The sequence below is a fragment of the Lagopus muta genome, chromosome 28 (genome assembly GCF_023343835.1).
Source record: "Lagopus muta isolate bLagMut1 chromosome 28, bLagMut1 primary, whole genome shotgun sequence".
NCBI lineage: Eukaryota > Metazoa > Chordata > Aves > Galliformes > Phasianidae > Lagopus > Lagopus muta.
Window position 1 is genome coordinate 2202106 of NC_064460.1, and position 21146 is coordinate 2223251.

A 21146-nucleotide genomic window follows, 5' to 3' on the forward strand; every position below is an offset into this window, starting at 1 on the left:
AAGCTGGGTGTGCAAGAAAGGCTTTGGAACCATACACAACCAACAGAGTATTAAGGTTGGAAAAGAGCTCTAACGCATCCGCTCCAACCACCCACCTACCAACAATACTGTCCCCAAATATGTGGGCAGGGTGGGACCCCCACACCGCCAAAAAAGCAGAACAGCAAAGCTTGACAGACAAAACAAAGATGTGAACCCCTCTATCTGCACCTGCGAGTGCCCCCCGCTCCCCACTGAGGCCCCAGCCCCTTGCTGAGGGCTCCACTGGCATTCACGTCCCTCTCCCTTCACTTTGAAGGCTCTCTGCCCTTATCAAACCAACGCAGAACCTCTGACACACAATCTTTGCTCAACAGAGAGTTACTTATTTGCAAAGAAAGAACGCTGGGAGGGTAACGCCCATCGCCGCTCTGGTTGCTTGGCTGCCTGCCTGCCCTTGCGTGGCCCTCAGTTATAACACAACTCGCCAGCAGACCATTAAAAGCCCTGTGCCTGACACACTCATGGATTTCTTTAAGGTGTCCTATGGGTCCCTCAGCCCCATTAATGGTCATCAGAAGCTGTTGGTGACCGTTGGTGGCCCTGCCGCCATCTTGCGCCCCTGAAGGAGGATGCGGCCCAGGCTGCCCACCTCCTCGGTGCTGCTGCTGTGGGTCCTGAGCAGCACCATGCCTGCTATGGTGGGACCGTGGATGTCCATGGAGGTCCTTGTTGGTACTGATGGGATGGAGGTGGCCAATGGGAGGTTTGGGGGAGCACTGAGAGGCGGTGGGAGGGGGGGCTGGGCCTACTGCTGTGCAGCTTCCACACCAAGCTCCATGTAAAAACTTTGTCTGTCCCCAAATCTGATGAATTCACAAAGCTGCAGTGTCTGGGGCACCCCCACTGATGTGCACAGTGAACCTGAACGCAAGAAATATGCCTGCAACCAGGTAAAATGTGCTTCATGCAGAATAAAACACCCACATTTTCTCTCCAGAATCAGCACTCCAACTCCAAACATTAAAAAAAAAAAACACACAGCAAGTAACACAGCAGATGGAAAAAACACCACCAGCACCGCCAGCAAACACTGCAGCCAATGCACCAAAGGCTGCATTCGAGCCCCACAACCGACTTCGTTCTGTTCTGCAGAGTGCGGACGGCGGCCGCTGATGGACGGCAGCTCGGGATCCAGGATTGTGGGCGGCCACGAAGCCCCATTGGGAGCGTGGCCGTGGGCCGTCAGCCTGCAGGTGCACCTCATGGGGGTGGAATTTGCCCACGTGTGCGGAGGAGCTTTGGTCAGTGAGAACTCCGTGCTCACCGCCGGTCACTGCACGACGGGACGGATGTGGGTATCAGTGCTGACAGCTGCTGTGTTGTGGAGAGGGAAGGCGTTGCAGATCTGCAGATCGCTACCGTGGGCGCCTTTAAACAAAGTGCCAACGAATGGGACGGGGGGTGGGCAGAGCTCAGCTGATGCAGAACCCATCTGCGGCCCCGCGGGTGGCACTGAATCTTGGGAACGCACTGCTCAGCTCCGTCCCTTTGGGCCCAGCTTACATCTCTGTTGGGTTGGGGGCTTTCTTTTCGCTTTGCCTATTTTTTTTTCCCCATGAGCTTTTGGTTTTTCAGTAGCCCTTTCTAAATAAGCAAAGCAGAGGTTTAATTGACCTATCTAAACAAGCAAAGCTCACTGCAAGAAAAAAAACTGTTGCAGTGCTCAGCTGAGAAGCACAACAACTCTGTAGTGCTCCACTGCTTTTCCCAAGTTCCATTCCCATTTCTTTCTTCCTGCTTAACAAACAACGAATTCGACACAACTCCTTTTCTTTGACAAAAGGGCACAAACCTTTCAGAAGAGGCTTTTTAACTGCACTCAAAGCTGCATTTTGGCCATCCCAACACCGTAGTTGTTAACACAGTTGCAAAATCTACACAGAAGTTTTTGCAAGCTCATGCTGACTGCGTTCTCCCTTAGGGACCCGTATTACTGGAGAGCTGTGCTGGGCACAGATAGCCTTTGGAAACACAGCAGACATGCAGCAAAAAGAAGCATCACTCGAATCTCCGTGCACCCCAAATTCAACAAAGAGACATTTGAAAACGACATCGCGTTATTTAAACTTCATTCTGCTGTGCGCTACAGCGATTACATCCAACCCATCTGCTTACCTCCTGCACACCCTCAGCTGTACCCTGACAATGAAACAAAGTGTTTTATCAGCGGCTGGGGACGCACAGCAGAAAAAGGTAAACGTTTGTTGATACACCATCAGCTCCGGTGCTGAGGTGAGGTTTCAGTCCCTCAGGTTCTCTGCGTTTGCTCGGGTTGTGCTCTCGCCCCATAGCATCATTTCATCCTCCTGCAGCCGACGATCTGCTCTCGGTGCTTTTGCCATTGAAAGCAGATTAAGGCTGCCCAGGTGTAACTGAAGGCATCAATTCGTGACCTTCCTGCTGAGGATCAAGCAAATAAAGGGAAAGAAACACAGCTTTCAGGGTCACAATGCGCTTAAGAGCACTTGTAAAAGAGCTCTTCTAAAAGAGCTTTTGTCTCGAAAAAGAACAGCTCTCACAAAGCGCCCTCTCAGCTCAAAGGTCCCAGTTGGTTTCAGGTGTGGCTGCTCTTTCACCACAATGAGTGCAGGTGATGCAACCCCAGCTGGCACCGTGCGCAGAGGGGGGATTTGGAGGAGAGCTGAAGGCTGTGTGTCATCACTGGAACAGAACCTGTGGCATTTCCAGCAAGGCCAACGAGCCGCACTGTGCCATGGGAAGGCAGACCTCTATGCTAGCACATGTCTGAGCTGTACACAGCTACCTTTAAGCTAACAAAGCAGGACACCACAGTGAGAACTGCTGCACACAGCAGCAGCAATGCCTGACTTTTCTACCTGCTGTCTTCCACTAAAGGCAAAATCTCGTCTGTGCTGCAAGAGGCAGAAGTGGAAATCATTCCTTTTGGTGTCTGTAACAGCTCTGATGCGTATGGAGGTCTGATCAACGCCAACATGATCTGTGCTGGCTCTCCATCAGGAGGCGTTGATTCTTGCCAGGTAAAATCCTCCCCCCATAGAAACCATGGAGGGCATCCTGGCGACCACTGTTCATAGCACCGTTAATTAAAATGGCCCAAATGCTAGAATGAAAATAGATCCGACTGGAAAAGAGGCATCACAAACAGAAAGAGAGGTGAAATGGTGTTTCCAAAAAAACCCCTGCATCTCAGAAGTGTGCACAAAGAGCTCAGCTGTAGGAAAGGCTGAGCAACAGGAGGAGCAGCACCGTGGTGTGCAGGTGTCACAGAGTTCACATTGTGGCACAGAGAGGATGCACAATGAAACACGTGTGCGCACACAACAGATGCATGCAGTGCCTGCACCACGATGCACCCTGCATGGTTTTGTGCTTTGGAAAGGCAGCACCAGCACCAGGAGCTGCACTTAAATGCTGAGCCCTCAGTATCTCTTTCTCAGAAGCAACAGTTCTCAGGTCAGGAGCCCTGTGCTAAAATTGAGGCATCAGCTGCGATGCGGAGCCATTTATAATTAAAAAACAATGCATTCCTAAGTGTGTCATTAGTCTGATAGACTTCCTGCTTCCCTCAGCTCTTTTTCTCTAAGCAAGTGATTTGGCACAGATTCAGGCTGTGTTTTCATCGCTGCGCTTCCTGGTTATTGCAGACATACGTTGTCAGAATGTGTCTTCTGCACAGGGAGCAAAGCTGCGTGGACAGGACTCAGAATGCCAAGTCAGAGCGCATTTCTGACCCTACTCAGCTCCGTGCTGCTCCCAGTAACTCATTAAAATCAGTGGATTCGTTAGCAGTGCTTCTAAATCGTTTCCTGGAGGGAAATATAGTGACTAATTTCTGTTATTGGTTATTTATAGGGAGACAGCGGAGGGGCTTTGGCGTGCCGCCACCCCACGGCCAACAAATACTACGTGCTGGGCATCACCAGCTTTGGGCTCGGCTGCGGCCATCCCAGATTCCCAGGGATCTACGTCCGATTGCCTCCATACAGAAGGTGGATCAAATCCCAACTTGTGCTGAGCAGCTCAGCCACAGCTCCTGCCAGCAGCGCCCTCCCCCTGACTGCCATGGGGATGGTGCTCCTGTACACCTCCTAAAGCAGCATCAGCACAGCACAGCTGGGCCGGTCCGTTCAGCTCGTGTTCCACAAGGGGTCCTGGAGCAATAAAATGTTGTGTGCATCCAACCTGCACGTGTAAGCAACACTTTAAAAAAAAATCTGCAGTTGTGCCATTTCTTGTCAATGTAGGAACTACAGCAGGGTAACAACAGTAAATACACGCATCCAGAGGTATTTTTTAAGGATGTGAGGTTTCAAACTGTGATAACCTCCCATCTTTTCTGAGGTTACATGAATTCATTACATTAAAACTCATTAGCGTACGTCACAATGATGACACCACGAAGACAAAGTGATTATCAAGTGTCTGTCAGAAGGAAGCAGTAATTTAACATCTCACCACCTGATGCAGCGTGTTCTACCCTCACTTACAGGAATGCTGATGTGTCTCACTGACTATCTTGGCATTCTTACAACAAAACAAAATTTCCTTGAGAGAAATCGGTGGCTTTCTCTTGTGAAAAGCTCCTCCCATGGACCTGCATGGAGACTGCAAATGTGAGAGTTTTAGGTTGATGAGAGCAATCCTAAAAGCGTGGAATATTACATTAAAAACACTGCCCAGTGCTCCCAAATGTGTGCAATGCATTTACCATCTTTTCTGCCTTTGATATCTGTACTGATAGGAGAAGAAGTGGTAACGACCTCGACCCTAATAATGAAAATGAGTGTAGGAACTGCACCAGCTGCAAGTGTTTTTCCCTACCCTACTTCTATGCTTTTCCAGCTGTCAGAAACGCAGGGACTATGGATCCAAGTTGAAGGAGGGAAGATTTAGGTTGGATGTTAGGGGGAAGTTCTTTACTAGGAGAGTGGTTGGGCCCTGGAATGGGCTGCCCAGGGAGGTTGTGGATGCCCCGTCCTTGGATGTGTTCAAGGCCAGGTTGGACGGGGTCCTGGGCAACCTGATCTGAATGTGGATGTTTGGTGACCCCCTGCTGGGCAGGGGGTTGGAACTACATGATCCTTGGGGTCCCTTCCAACCAGGGTGATTCTGTGATTCTGTGAATCCCAGCACGGCTCTGTGGATGGCACAGATGCTCCCTCTGCTGGGTGACTGTCAGCAGAACACGCAATGGTTTCAGTTACCAGAGGCTGAACTGAAACAAATACCTGCAGAAGGACCAAAGGTGCTCTCCTCCAAGGATTGCACGACAGCACAGCGCTGCTGGGAGGACACAACGTGGGAAGAGATCGCTGGTGTTGCTCCACCATCACACACTGCTTTCTGACCCCATCAGAAACACAACGCAGACGTTCAGAGCTGCTGCAGTCCTGGGTCAATTAAAAGCAAGTTGGACAAGAAATAAGGAACATCAGAGTTATCTTTTGGCGACTTTATTTACCAAGGTCAAAATCTGCAACCATCTAATTGTTTTGACAGATATTTACAGTTCATATGAAGCACATACGTTGGTTTGGAACAAAACAGCAGAGCAGTTTGGTACTACACCTCTCACTCTCAGGATAGGAATTTCGTTCTCTCTCTATGAAGTAAATCCAAAATCAGTACTTTGTGATGAGTGATTACTTAAAGAGCAAACCCATGTTGCTGGTGAATACCTCCATGATGAAAAATCCAGCTGCTCTTTCCAAAAGAGGATAAGCACTGCCTAACCTTATGCCTGGCAGCACTCCGTATTTGCTCCACTTGCTGAAATACAGAAAGAATTGGCCACCATTTTTTTTTTTGTGCAGTCTTAACATGTGATGACTTCTGTTATTATGATGATTCCGTATTACAAAAGAAAGTAAAGGAACGACAGCACGCAGTGAGGATGAGGATTCTGCACAGAGGAGCTGTCACACCAGTCCCAGCACTGCAGATCAGTCCCTCTGAATGCACACACACTGATGGCAGACAGTGACAGTCCAATTTTGGAGGTGCTGAGCACTCCCCAGGAGCAATTTACTCATCTAATGGCTTTCTCAGCATTGCTCGTTACGGCTGATGTACAACAAAAGTGTCTTTTTGTGTCTGACATGACTGAGAACACGAGCGTACGCTCCAGTCTGGCCTAAAGGAAATGTGTTGTGGATGATGGACGCGTTCTATCCAGAAAGTCTGGAACAAAAGTGTTTCTACAGCCTGCTAACAGTGGGACTGTGGAGCGCAGACTCTCTCACAGCACTTGCAAGGGCTCTGCTTGCTCAGAAACCCACGAGTTCAAAATGAGTGAAAGAAAAACTGACCGCAGGGAAAGCAGTACACATCCGGGGATGAGCACAATCTCCTAGCTTCACTCAGGTCCGAGCTAGCACAGCACACACACGGAGCTGTAACGCCTTCTGCACAGCGCAGCCCATAGTGCAACTCCTGCTGATGGATCTGGATCTGGAAGCAGGATCCGATGCTAACTATGGGGAACAGTGCATTGATTCATCGTGCAGGAAGCGCTGCGCACGCGTTTGTCTGTGTCACGGAACGGCGGAACAGCTGAGCTTGGAGGCAGCTCTGGGGGTCAGGAGGACTCCCAGCGCTGCCCCACGTGGATTTTAACACCCAGAAAGAGCCCTGGTCACATCAAACACAACGCCTGCCTGAAACAAATCAAAGTGATACCGACCAGCATCTGTGAGAGCAATCAGATCTGATTTGCAGATATTATCAGCTGTAGGGAAAAAAGCCCCGGTTCCTTTTTTTCCCCGACACCCATTTCTTCTGTAAGTTGCCTACAGACATATAAAATTAATTCAAATATCTCCTACACCAAAGAGGATCTCATTTGACTTTGTGCTATCCATAAAAATATATGCTTGAAAATCTGGTTCACAAAATATTCCATTTGTTTACTAAAATGAAATATATAAACTGTCAAAATACGTATATAAACTTAATTTTCGGAACTTGTGAAGATCACAATTCAGCTACAAAATATACCGACCGTCTACCTGTTTGCAATAGAGTATTTTCTTACAAAGATACCATGACTTTGCAAAATATCACCTACTTTACAAAATTAGTCCAGAAGTTTCGCACCACTTTCAGCATACAAACCACGGAACCTCATGAAACCCTTTGGTATTTTCTTCTGTTCTCTGCTTCATCCTACTTCTATTTGGTTTACGTCCCAAAGCACAGCAGAATCTCCAGACAGAATAAACAGTGCATATTTCATCGTATAGATATCAGCACGCCATTTCTTGTTCCATTATAGACGCCTGTTGTGCCCAGCAACTGAAAACAAACCATTGTGAAATCATCCTCCAGAAACTTCTGTGCCTCCTTCTACCAAACTGTGCTTTAAAGACAATTGCACGTGTTGAGCTCTCTGAAGTCAACACCAATCCATGCACCCAGGCATTTTCAGGGCTGCTCCTCCTGCTGCTTTCTGCAGATCCTTTCCTAATTTGATAAACACAGCAAACATTGAAGGAAAAACAAAAACAAAAAGAAAAACCTGTAAAACTGTCAGCTGAAAAAGAGGAAACATAATTTACGCCTCGAGCACAGGATTAGCTTCTCATCACCTGCACCTGTAAAGAGCAACTTACAGGTTCAAATTAAAATATTTACATACAGATAACTGAAAGGAAGAGCAAGGATTGAAAGAGTTAAGAAATCAAAACATACACTGGTTATAAATGTTACTAACAATGTTAACTATGGCAAGGATTCCATTCCATCCACGTTTTAATTGAAACCAAATATTGTCCCCATGACAAGAGGTAAAAACTGCCAGAGAAATTCTGATCACCTGCCTGGTAAAACACCAAAATCCTTTTGTTGTAGATGCAATCTTGACTGTATATAAAGTTTCCAGTTGTGCCAGCAGGAATTGTGGTGAGGTTTTCTCGTCTCCTTTTTGTACTTTGTCACCAACACGTTGTAAATAAAATCTATACAGTCCTTAGGTTGTGAAATCTAGGTAGAAAAGTTTCACTTTTGACCTTTCATCTAGTTAAAAAATTCAGTATAAAATAAAAAAAAAAAAAATTCTCTGAAATTTCAACAGTCCACCAAAGTTTTACCTCCTTTTCTTACACGCTTTTATGACAGTAAAGATCTTTCAAAGTTTTTAGCTCTTCAATTAGAGTTTTGTTCTGGTTTTCCAGGACTGCAACTCGGTTCTCCAGACATTTCACATATTCCTTCTTCTTCCTACGGCACTCTCGAGCAGCTTCTCTGCAACACAGAACAGAAGTCCCTGCTGTTTATCTGAGATTTGTCTCTTTTGCAGCGTTACAATACTGACCAACACGAAGAGAGAACTGAAATCATGAACAAAACGAATGGAAAGCTGCACCACCACAGGTGGAAAGCGTGACGTTGAGCAGCACCTGGTGACACCTATCAATCTGCAGGGAAAGAACTGTTTTCCTCCGATGGTGTGGGACACACAGAGCACATGGCACATTTTGATCAAAACTTGCAATTTTTGGTCACTGTTTGCTGCACATCACACCGGTGGCAGCAGTGTTAGCCTACATGAATGACCCCTGTCCTCTGAAGACACATCTACCCTGAGAAGGAAAGGCTGAGGGAGCTGGGTCTCTTTAGCTTCGAGGAGATTGATGGGTGACTTCATTAATGTTTATAAATATGTAAAGGATGAGTGCCAGGAGGATGGAGCCAGGCTCTTCTCAGTGACATCCAATAATAAGGGGCAATGGGTGCGAGCTGGAACATAGGAGGTTCCACAAAAACATGAGAAAAAAGGTCATGGTGAGGCTAACAGAGCACTGAACAGCACTGCCCACAGAGGCCATGGGGTCTCCTTCTGTGGAGACATTCAGAACCTGCCTGGATGCGCTCCTGTGTGACCTGGTCTGGGTGCTTCTGCTCCAGCAGTGGGGCTGGATGATCTTTCAAGCTCCCTTCCAACCCCTGACATTCTGTGATCTCAGCACAATCACACAGAATCACAGAATCACCCGGGTTGGAAGGGACCCCAAGGATCATGTAGTTCCAATCCCACTGCCTAGCAGGGCCACCAAACATACACATTCAGATCAGGTTGCCCAGGACCCAGTCCAACCTGGCCTTAAACATGTCCAAGGACGGGGCATCCACAATCTCCCTGGGCAGCCCGTTCCAGGGCCCAACCACTCTCCTAGTAAAGGAGACAATGCACTCACATACCTGTTCTTCATCAGCCTTATCTCTCGTTTCAGCTGCGGATCATCTGTCTTACTGGACTGTGACGTCAGGGTGACAGGAGATGTCATGACCACGGTCTGGGGGAGGGACGTGGTGGTCGGCGTGGTGCGGATCTGGTAGGTCTGCATGTCCCCTGATGCAGCTGTGGTGGTCACAGCACAACACGTCAAAACGTGGCAGCGTTACCAAAAAACACACCTGTGTTACTGATCAGCATTTGTAACCGATCCCATACTCACTCTGCACTACCACCTGGTTGCTGGGCACGAGTATCTGCTGGCCATCTGATGTCTGTGCATACTGCAGGATTGTTGTCCCAGGCTGAGTCCCGCCAGCATTCGTCATGGTTAAAGTCTGCAGGCCTTGCACTCCATCAGCGCCGGCACCGGCCAGCTGCAATCCATTTGCAGCAATGGCAACTTAAGGAGAGAGGGACATGCAAGAAAATATCTGTCACTGTACGTTATAAAACACAGATAAGGCTGCAGAATGTACATCTCTTCCAGTCGGCAAATCTGTATCTCAACCCACTGCTGAAAAGCACTGCTAATTTCAAATGGCTTTTCATGAACCCATCCCTGGGGACAAAGGGGGAAAAAAGTGGGAAACAGCAATATGAACAGCAAGGCCACAGAATATGGGGGGACAGGAGGTCCTCCAGGCATCCCCTGAGGCCCACAAGGAGCCTTTTGGTGCAGATCTCAGGTATACAGTGGTACCCAATCACAGCTTTTGGACTAAATCTAACAGGCTGTTCTGTGCTTCGTACAAACATCCTTTGAACGCCTTGTCTAGATGTGCAAAATTTAAGATAATAAAGCAGAGTTTACCTGGAGCCTTTCGACACCAGTCTGGTTTCAGACAGGAAACAGTACTAATGTTATTAACTATCAGATAAATAACCAAACCTTATGAATTTCATCTTAGTCTCAAATGTGTAAGAAAAAGATCTGTATTTTACAGATTTTATTTCTGTTTAGCAGAAATCTGTGGAGGCAGGCACACATTCTGTACAACGTACTGTACTGTCCAGTGCTTGTCTGGTAGATGGGTGTGGGAACAGACATGGACGTGACAGTGGAGACCCCAGGACTTTCCTCATCTCCTTTTCTATCCCTTGTATCTTCAGAAGAGAGATCTTTCAAAATTTTTCTATGAAAAAGAAGAGTTTATCAGCTGTAATGGCAGGCAAAGATCACAAGTTACTGCAGTAACAGTTGCCAACTACTATCCCTATTTTGCATTGCAGAAATGAACACTGTTTGTTTGATAGAAAAGAGTTTGAAGATTACCAGAATTTTGCATGAGGTGACTGAGTCCAACTCTTTCTGTAATTACATTTTTGTAGTTTTTAAATTCTAGGTTTTTTATTTAATCATTTCACATGTTAAGAGCAATTCAAGACAGCTTCTGATTTATAAGAGATCTGTGTGTGCAGGTCAGCGCAAACCCCACATTTTCAGTAATTATCCTCTAAAAGCCTGAAATCCTTGGACTGGTAAACCTGCAGTGAGAACCTGCAGCAGCCAGAGCAGATTTCAGTAACCTCCAGTGTGCCAAAACGCTTTGTACTGAAGTCTGTCTTGTACTGCAGCTGCATCACTTCATTTCAGTACAATCCTGCATCAGAGTTTCCACCACAAGCATTTTCCAGGGGTTTATAGCTGGCCTAGGAAGGGATTTTTCTGAGTTACAACTTGATACTCAGTTCTCTCAAGAACAAACCTTGGACACCCAGTTAAAACCAGTTTGCTCTGCCTAATGTCTGAATAAACGAGAAAGGAAAAGTAACCAGAAAGTTACTTCAGGAAAGTTTAAAGTAAGATCTTTCGCTCCGTCAGCACACAGTGGGACTGCTTACTTGTTCCCTGCATTTACGACATCATGGAGTGAAATTAGAGCTGATCAACAATTTTCCCTGGGCCACATCACCTCCAAGTCCACCTCCAGCCCGTTAAGTCAAAGTTTCCCTGCAGCAAACGATAGCTCACGTGGCATCCTCAACTTGTGCAGTGCATGAGCAGATGCAACCCATGTTTCAAGAGGGGGAAAACAAGGCAGGGGTCGACGGAACAGAGAAAGCTGTCGGAAGAAGCTGCTCTCTTGGATTCCAGTAACAGCACGAAATAAAGAGCGTGCAGCACTTACCGGTAAGATGGACGACGCGCTAAGATCCCCCGAGCTTTCTGAGTAGAGCCTATGCTGTCTGATGAGTCCTGAGAATCCTCGCTCTCAGACAAAGACGACACCTACAAAACACATCCCATGTGGGTGCCCTGCGTGCCACGGAACAGAGATGCAGAACAGATCACACGTGTTATTTTTGTCTGAGCTGCAGCAGCATGAAAATGACACAAATGCGGCTGATTACACAGAGGAAGAAGAAATGGTGGATTTCTAGACTCAGTGCTGTCTGATCTCTGGCAGTTCTGTTTCACAGTCAAACAGAACATTTTCACTGTAAAAGCAAAGGCTGCAAACCTATCAGCTCCCTATAAACAGAAAACTCAAGAGATTCTCCTACCATAAGCTGACAAACTTCCACCACCTGAAGCCAATGGCCCTACGACTGCAGGATTAATCCAACCAGAAATTCTAAAACAATTTGAAGAAATACAAACAAAACTCTTACAAACCCAAATACCTAAAGAGCTGACGTGGCCTGCAGAGGTACAATGCTCCCAGATGAATTTGTCTGAGGAGACCGAGAGAACAGAAACAGGAACAGCATTTATGTACAAACACATGAAATGAACGTGTTCTGCAGAGACGAGCAGCACGTTTTGGTGGCCAGAAGATGAGAACCAAGTGACAATAATATTTAAGGCAGAAACATATCAGGGAGTAAATACATAAAGTTATCTCCAGCCTCGTCCCACTGTGTTCTCAGCCAGCTGCCAAGTGTAATTCCTTCCCTTGAAGCTCCTTATTAAATACAAGCTAACAAAACACGTCCTCGTACTTATCTGTGTGCCAGCAACAAGAATGCACACAGCTCTGAGAAAAGCTTCTCTCACTTAACTGCTGCCACTGCCTCAGAGATAAAAAGCACAACCTACTATCAACACTTGGAAGAAAAAAAAACCCACACTGCTCACATATGACCTTTTTCCCTCTGAACAACAAGGCCACAATGCTCATAAATTACCCAAAAATACAGGGCTACCTTTACTGGGGACCCTGCAGTCAGAATATAACAGGAAAGGGGCTCAAGGCAGCCCAGTAAATCGGATGCTGAGCTGCTTTCAGCAAGGTGAAGCGTGTTTTCTTTTCCACTATCAGTTATAGCAACAATGGTCGCTGAAGAAGTGTCAGTGGTTTTCTTCTTCTCATGGTTTATCAGTTGAACGTCACATGAATAGATAAGCACAGCTAAAAAGATGAGAAACCAAGGAGTGTTTCAGCACAGCCCTTCCACTCGCTTGGTGGATTGCTGCAGTTATTTCACAGTGTAACTTCAGTGCCTTGCTGCCCAGAGGGCTCTGCAGCCCAGAACTGAACGGAGCTGTAACAGATTCAGCTGTCGCTCCCCCAGGGCACCTCTCTGAAGTGGCTTGAGCAAAAATCACATGGCGAGTGAGTAAGCAAGCAGAGCAGTTGGGTACCACAGAAATGGAGTCACAGCGCACGTGGTGAGCAACCAGCAGCTCCCCCATCATCACTCAGGTCTGCCTTTTCTTCACTGGGTTACGCTGTGCTCTCCTTACTGAGTTACTGAAGCACGCTGGTTGCATGTCTGCTAAGAGCACCAGCTAGAAAGCTGTGGTTTGGTTTGCCTGCTTTTCTTTTTTTATAAAGGGAGGTAATATCAAACAGCTTAATTTCAGTGACAACTTTAGCACTACAGATAACTTCTACCTTAAATACTCAGTAAGAATGGTGCATTCCCATCACCCTTTCGCTGCATTCTATCTCTCACAGATACTTAGCAGACTGAGCTGCATCAGACAAGCCTTCACAAGTCTTCTTGTGCACGTAGAACAGGATTCCTGGTTATTCAACAGACACTTTGTGGTTACCTGCACTGTTTGCACCTGGGGTGAGTGGATTACAGAAGAGGACTGCGCTGTCTGAATCACTCCCTGGACCTGGACTTGCTCTCCAGGAAGCTGCACAACTGTCAGAGGAGCAGGACCTCGCAGAGACATCTGCAACAGATCAGAGATAGTGAACAAAGCACAGCTTCTGCAGCAGTCAGAAGACGTGAACACATGAAGGAAAGCTAGAGGAGAACATGCATCAGCAGAAGCTTCTTTTAAGTTAAGCCCCAGAAGTTATCCTGCAAAGATGTGCATTTTTCAGGTATATATCTGCATACGAAAAGGCTGAAACTGTTACTTATTTGCCTCAGGTGAGGGAGAAAATCAAATACGCATGATGGGCAAATGATTAAAGTGCTGCAACTTAAATACAGGTTGTCCTAAATGAAGGCCAACAGAGCAGAATTCCTCACAACCACAGTGCTGAGGAGAGCAGAGCATACATACATAGACTGCTCCCATATTTCTCCATCAGTGTTCCCAGTTAAAGGCCCACATTTACAGCACTTCACCTTTGCTAAAGGTTAGATTCCATCTCAGGGGCGACTCACAAGCAGAAATACGAGCACTGTGATTCCCACCAATGTCAGCAGGAGTTTGGGGCACTGAAAACTAAACCCAGACGAAACCATCAACAAGTCCCAGGGCTGAGATCAAACCAACAGCACCAAAGCAATGCAGAAGGTGGCACGACTCGTGTGCACGTCGGGCTGCTTGCCCGTTTTTAAGCAATGTCACGAAGCCGTTGTGCAAAGATTTCCAAGATAAGAACTGGCAGGAGCAGAGCAGGGCAGAAGCTGACTGATCTACTTGGAAAGGCAAGGCAGAAGGGCGGTATGGAAGGTATCAGCCATGAGAGTAAAGAAATGAGGCAAGGAACACGAGTTCTGGCCAAGCAAGCAGAGCAAAGAGCAGATTTTTCCAAGTAAAAATTACGGCATCTCTTAAAATATTTTGCTCCTTAATGTTTTGCAACTATCGATTTCAATTAATGTTGTAGCTGAAATCTAGGCTTAATTGGCAAAACTTTATTACTGCTGCTGCTCCTGTATAAAGACTGTAAAATAAATCACGTTCCATTAGGTCTGCAGTGGATTTCTGTGTGGATTTTGCACGAGCCTTTGTGCTTGAAATTCATCAAGTTACACACGCAGAAGCACAAGTTTCCTCGCCACACTTCTCCACCAGTTTTATTAATCTGCAATGTGTGACAAGATGAAGGAATCGTTAAATCTCACACTGATAGCTTTGCATTTAATGCTACCTGGGGTGCATCACAATATCAAGTTGCACCGGCATCCTTACATAAAACCAGATCCAAAGATCAGCCCACTGCAGACCAACAGCAGGACGCCTGCTGGAGCTCTGCAGTCTTTGACTCATGCAGTTATCCAAGTTTTGCATCAAATTTAAAACACTTCCATAGATTACCCAGCGGACAAGCTGCAAAACATTGGTTCACAAGAGTGCTGCAGACTTTACCTAGAGAAAGGTGCTTCAGATGCAGACATTTGAATCACGAGGAAGTCAGGTTAGAGCTTTGAATGTGATGTTACCTCCAGGAAACTATGTCAAATTTCCAACTCCATACGCTTTATCACATTAAATATATTCATGTTGGGCTAAAATCCAAGTGTTTCCATGGTGCTGAGCACCCAGAACTGCCATTGCTACAAAAGGAGCTGCAAATGCTTCTTCTGAAAAAAAATGAAAGTCAGGCCCTCGATTCGTTACCGAGCAGCTCCTGCAAGTCAGGCTGCTGGCCGTGTCAGAGCACATTCCACCCAACCCAACTGTTGGGCTGCATCTGCCCATCTCGCTCGCATGACATTAATTTTGGTCTTCTGAATACACACCCTTTTATTAATTGTGCTGTCCATCAATATGTATATTTCTCTCAACCTTCTCTCGTTTTTTCCTTCTCCAAGTGTTTCTAAAATTCAAGAATTAATACAGTTTGTAGCACGTGTGAAAAAAACGTGGCTCTTAACCACCTCAAACGTTTGCCGAGGTTCGGCCCAAGCTTTACCTGTTGAGCAATATGAGAGAGCTGAGCTGCCTGCAGTGCTGTACCTTGTGCGGCCGAGGGCTGGGAGGGCGGCACGGAGCTGCTGCCGCTCTTGTGCACCTCTTCCATAATCAGCTACAAGAGAAGGAACAAGTTCAGTTGGTTAACAATAACTCGGAACAGGAGGCGGGAGCCCGAGCCATGCTTCAGAAAGTCTCAGTGCGTGGTGCTTTTAGCCTCGTTTGCACCTTTTTAATTAGCTCAATTAGCGCGCCGCCTCCCCAGGCCTCAGAGCAGCACAAAGCAGTGCCTGTGATGGCCCAAGCGGCTGAGTTCTGATCGCTGGCACCGCCTCAGGCCCGGCGCTGAATTTGCTGTGAAGAACATTTACCGAATATCCCGAGTTTTGGTGAAAATGCACCATCAGATCACGAGATGTGGGAAGAAAACCTAAACAAAGCAGCACTTAAAGAAAATGTTTTCCCCAACGTTTCGCCGAGCTCGCAGCCAAATCCATCTTCCAGCAGCTGAAGGTACAGAAACACAAATCAGGAATTCAAAGAACACAGAGCTGAGTTTGAAACGTCTCCGCATAACAAACCAAGTAACGCTTCTCTCATCTCCGAGATCTTATATTTAACTGTTCAACACGACCTGACAGCAAGGCCCTCCCAATGCTGGGGGATACGGCGATGTAAAAACGCAGGCTGTTGGGTGGGGGGAGTGGGTGGACCAGCCGGGAGCAGTAAGAGATGATCGGTGAGCGTTAAACATTTTGTCACAGAAGGTTTCAAACTGTTGAGAGGACAGTTGCTATGAGACTGGAAATTACATTTCTTTCTGTGGAAATGTGAGTCATTGATTTTTCCCTACTGAGATAAACCACAGCTCTCTCAGCCTGACGTTTACTCAGAGGGTAAGAAGTCAGCACGCACCAGGAGCAGCGTTCGTTCACGCAATGAGGATCCCAGGGCAGAACTCCTCAGGAAGTCACTCAAACCTGGGCTTTACGGAGGGATAAGCGAGGAGAGGGCAATGGTTTGGTGCTACACGAGGCCGCGTCCTTCACACTGCAGGACAAACACCCTCAAGCACCCAGTCCAGCTTCCCACTGTGCAATTCGCCCATTGCTTCAGCTTGCAGCAGCACGAGGAAGGCTGGATTGCAGAGTGGGTCCGTGGGAGCAGTGCTTGAGCTGCATGCAAACAGCCCCATGCACTCCCTTCTCCCATTGGTGCTGCTGCAGAGCTCACTTCAGCATCTCAGGGGCTGTCTGGCTTTGTTTTTAAGGAGATAAAATAGAGAAGTGAAGGCATTCAAACATCTCACAGCTACAAAGGACAGAGAGCAGAATGAACCGCACCCATCGCAGCTTTGTGTTCCCCCTCCTCTTGCTTTACCGAGGCCAATCTGCATTTTGCACCTGGGCAAAGGGAGATACGTGCAAATGTCACCAGTAAACAGGGCACTGTCAAACTGAAATCCAGTCAGCAGCAAAAAGCTAACATAAATTTCCAGTGCTGCAGAAATAACCCATTCATCTCTGTAGTGCTAAACCACATTCCCCGCTTCCCCCACTCCTTCACTGCTCGTCTCTGCTTGGCTGTCCCATGAAAACTCGCAACAACAGCAAAACTGATTGCAAGAAACAATGAAACTGATAGAAAACCACTCAAAATAAACAAACAGGGGAGAGAGCACAGAAACCTTTGCTCATCTTTCTCCGAGAGGTGTGAAGTTGTACTTACAGGAATAAAGAAAACACAATATTTCCCATCACAAATACATTTTCTCAAGTTCATTGCAACGCTACTTGCTTGGCAGAAATCAACTAAAGGTTCAGCCAACATCCATCAATTTTGGTAAAACAAAGTAGATTTGGCAGACAAACTTCACACAGTGAAAGTTATTCTTGCATTTTACACCCTCCATGGGATGGTACCTCCACTGCTGGGCTCTGCACACTGCCTGATGTGCCTCTGCCCTGCCACAACAACCCACGCACCTGGAAAACCAGGAACTTGGCACTGGAAAGGCCTCTGGTGAACACCTGGAATGCTGATTGCCATCTCTCAGCTCTCAGAAATTCAGTTCCAGCGAAAAACCTCAACCTGAAGGGCTCAGCTCAGAAGAGAAGTACCGAAGATGGGAGATAGGAGGGCTGCAGCCTTCACTGCGCAGCTACAGCTGCCTCCAGCAACAACAGAACGTGCATTAATCAGAACTGGCTGCACAGTTTTGGAGTGAAGGAAGACATGAGGGGACACAGAAGGGTACACCTGAACTTGCAGCACTCTGCAGGAAAACCACTTTTTATCATTAGATGGGCAAGGTTGATGCTTTTCAGAACAAAACCTCACAGTCACTTCAATTTACGTGAAAGGACGCTGCAATGGCAGCACTACAAAGAATGGATTTGTTTGAAAAGTTGTGAGAAGCGACTGCCACCACTTCCAATTCCACTTCACTTTCGATTAGCGGCCTCAGATGGAGCCCCAAAGTACAACTGGGGGGCAAAGAATGAAACCACGGAATACAAAAGCTGTGCACAAGGCAAAGCACTGCGAGCTGCAGCGTGGCATCACCAAAGGAAGAACCCACCTTCTTAAATCTAACAGGTGGAAGGCCTGAATTACACTTCAGTATTGAAATGCTGTAAGAAGGACTGATTCTTTAAGGATGCTACAAAGTCAGTGTTCAAAGAATAGTGGAGACTGAGTTTTCTCTTCAAGTGCTAAGTGTGGAGCCAACTCTTGGAAAGGGGAGATAACAGCAGGACAAGGGGAAATGGTTTGAAGCTGAAGGAGGGCAGATTGAGGTTGGATGTCAGGGGGAAGTTCCTTGCTGTGAGAGTGGTGAGGGGCTGGAACAGCTGCCCAGAGAGGCTGTGGATGCCCCGTCCATCCCTGCAGGTGTTCAAGGCCAGGTTGGATGGGGCCCTGGTATTAAATGGCGAGGTTGGTGGCCCTGCCTGTAGCAGGGGGTTGGAGCTTCGTGATCCTTGAGGTCCCTTCCAACCCAGGCCATTCTGTGATTCTGTGAATAATCAAACATGGGTGGATATGATCACAGAAAATAATTTCAACCATCTGGTGAAAATCCACTCCACCACATACTGAAATTTTGGATTCCTTAATGCCTCACAATGTGCTGCCCTCACAAGCAAAAGTTGGTTGCTAAAACACTTTCTGCTTCACCTTACAATGAAGATGATTTAGGAAAGCATTTTTCACCCAGAAGACGGACAGAGCTGCAATTCTTTTTCCACTAACCACTGAAAGCAGTGAAGGACAGCGCACCTCGTGCACTCAGCCAGGAGAAGCCCGGAGTCAGACTGCCCGCTCAGCTCACAGCCTTGGCTGCGTTCTGCACCGCATCGAGCTCTTCTCACAGCTCCACGCATGTTTCCTTCCACTCTGCCCCCCGTTTCTGCCTCAGCAGCGCTCCGAACACGAGAAACAAAACCCCGCAGGCTTCGAACGGACGGGGCAGACGGCCCCGCGGGGACCTCGGGATTTGTGAGAGGGAAAACGTCGCTGAGATCGTTATGAAACGACACCGCACGGCCACCTGGAAGCGGCCCGGGGGCTGCGGGGCACAAAGCGGATGGAAACGCGCGTCCGGCCTCAGCGCTACAGGACCGCCACCTCCGCCTCGCGGAGCCGCACGGGGAGAGGCCGCCCAGCAGCTCGGGCCCTCCGCGCTCCCCGAGCCCCGCAGCGGGGTGAACCCTCAGGCGGAGCCCGCGGGGCCTCAGCGCCTGGAGCGGGCCTAGGCCGCACCCCACGGCCAGTGCTGAGGGGAGCGACGCGGCCTGGCCTAGGCCCAGGGGTGGCGGGAGCGCCTCACCGGGCCCGGCGGGGGCGGGGCGGGGCGGCGGGGAGGGGGCGGCCTCCTTCGCCCGTTCTTACCTCAGAGGCCCTCCAGGCCTCGCCGGTGGCCGCGCGTACGGAGAGCCGCAGCGCTCGTCTCCGCCTCAGGAAAGCAGCGCCGGCGGCATCGTAAACACGGAGGGCCCGCGCGGGACGCTCGGGGTGGGCGGGCTGCGACCATAGAGTCTCCGCGGAGGCCTCGCCTAGAAATCCCCACCATAGAGTTCTCGCAGCGCAGAGCCCCGGAGGTGGGGGCTAGAGCGCCGCTCTGGCACCGCCCACATCCGGCGGCTCCCGAGGACGGAGACCATAGAGAGGAGGAGGCAGAGCGCCGCCGCGGCCCGAGAGCGGGAAGGCGGCTGAGGTGGCGCGCGCAGGGCTGGGCGCGGCCTTATTCTCCACAGAGCGTCGGGCAGCGTTCGCTTCGCGAAAACGAATAAAACCTTTAGTTTATTTTCAGCTGTACAAATTCAGGCGTAAAATAAAAAAGAGCTGTGGCGCTGGATTTCACCACAGCAAAAGGCATGTTAAGAGAGAATGACGTATTGTAGAACGCAGACTTTTGCCCTGTAATTTATGGCTGATCTTTTATTTATTGAGAACAGTTCTATTACAAAAAGGAATTTCAGGCAGTTTTAATCTTAACTAAGGTCAAACGTCCATGAGCAGGGAGGATTTTGACCACCCCGGGGCAATTTTAGGGTTTTCCCTCTGCTGCTCACAGTTGTCAATACAAAAAGACAAAAGGCTGTGGGGTAGCAGCGGCCTTTCACAGTGATTCTCACAGCACATAAGGGAAATTCCATTCTGTTTGCCCCTGGCAGTCCCTCCCTGATGTTCGATGTCTGTAACTGCTGTTTAACTGCTGTTCCAGCACCAAGCGTAAAAAGCAGCGTTGAAAGGGTTCTGATCAAAGCTTTGGTGCAATATGAAAGCGTTGTAGAGAAGCTCCTTATCAGATGGGTGCCAGGGATCCCAGCCGTTGAATAGGTGATACCAGCTCCTGCCTGTGCCATCGGATATCATAGGAAGCCAGGAGAATGCCCAGGAATTCCCTGCTCCCAGGATCAGGGTGCTGAGGCCAGGCTCCAACCTTCGGTTTCCCTGTAAGCACCACCGCTTTGCTTTGTTACGATGCACCCCATCAGAAACACCCACAGAAGTCAACCAAACCCCCAGGCAGGAGTTGATGTGGGCATGGAGGAGGTGGGAACGCCCTCCACAGCAAAAGCTTGGCGTTCTCAGGATTCCTCTTTGTGAGGACGACTCAATGTTTTACCTACACCTGTAGTTTTACTGGGAGGTCAAGGTATCTCATAACATGCCTGAGCCACAGCTGTGACAACCAAAGCAATAATCTTCAAGGAATCTGATCACTCAAATCTAACATTTATGAAAAGATTTATTGGCTATTTCAGCTTCATTAATTGAACAAGTCTAAGATATTTTTTTTCTGTCTTTCATTTTCTTTTAGAGGTTTCCCAGTATTAATAAAGATTTACTTAAAACGAAATGTGCACACTGTAAAACTGGCATTTGTAGTAAATAACGTGTTTGTGTATTCTTACCCAGAGCCACGTAACCACTAAGTGGCACGTACATCAATGGTAGCTGCTGTTAGATGATCATAATTACATCCTCACTGGTAATAAACCGTACCTTAAAAGACTCGTAGATGTTAAGTAAATCTTGATTTAAAAAATTCCACTGTTTTTGACAGCAGAGATTCTAGTGTTCAATCCTAAGTGCCACCAGGGCACGTCTCATCAGCTCACTATGGAGCCTTACACAATTGCTTTGTTCTTCCAGTGAAGAGAAACCCCCAAATCCTGATGGGAATTGGCACAGGAGTGCAGGGAGCTCAGCTATTCACAGGCGCAGGCCTCATGCACTTCTATGTCAAGTAACAAACAAAAATACAAGTTCTCCCTTTCATGGGCGCTAAGTGCTGAACAATCTTGGTTCTTTAAAAATCCTTCAGGGAAA

At 47.9% G+C, this 21146-nt stretch overlaps 2 protein-coding genes across 5 annotated transcripts; one reads left to right on the plus strand and one right to left on the minus strand.

Annotated features, from left to right (window-relative positions):
* Nucleotides 1-15: 15 nt before the first annotated feature.
* On the plus strand, nt 16-4952 carry TMPRSS12 (transmembrane serine protease 12). The gene is made up of 5 exons (XM_048928631.1): nt 16-714; nt 1135-1333; nt 1964-2235; nt 2899-3041; nt 3877-4952. Exons 1-5 carry the CDS (start codon nt 612-614, stop codon nt 4114-4116), a joined length of 957 nt encoding a protein of 318 aa, XP_048784588.1. The 5' UTR covers nt 16-611; the 3' UTR covers nt 4117-4952.
* A 509-nt stretch (nt 4953-5461) lies between these two features.
* ATF1 (activating transcription factor 1) lies at nt 5462-19423 on the minus strand. Of its 4 annotated transcripts, none has more exons than XM_048928624.1 (8): nt 19200-19423; nt 15310-15423; nt 13260-13388; nt 11389-11489; nt 10262-10392; nt 9480-9659; nt 9223-9382; nt 5462-8265 (listed from the first exon to the last, which is right to left on the minus strand). In XM_048928624.1, exons 2-8 carry the CDS (start codon nt 15415-15417, stop codon nt 8121-8123), a joined length of 954 nt encoding a protein of 317 aa, XP_048784581.1. In that variant the 5' UTR covers nt 15418-15423; nt 19200-19423; the 3' UTR covers nt 5462-8120. The 4 variants fall into 4 exon arrangements, with proteins under 4 accessions (XP_048784581.1, XP_048784583.1, XP_048784584.1 ...); XM_048928626.1 differs by lacking the exons at nt 15310-15423; nt 19200-19423 and adding exons at nt 14763-14977; nt 15137-15196; XM_048928627.1 differs by lacking the exon at nt 19200-19423 and having other exon boundaries at nt 15354-15405.
* Nucleotides 19424-21146: the final 1723 nt, after the last annotated feature.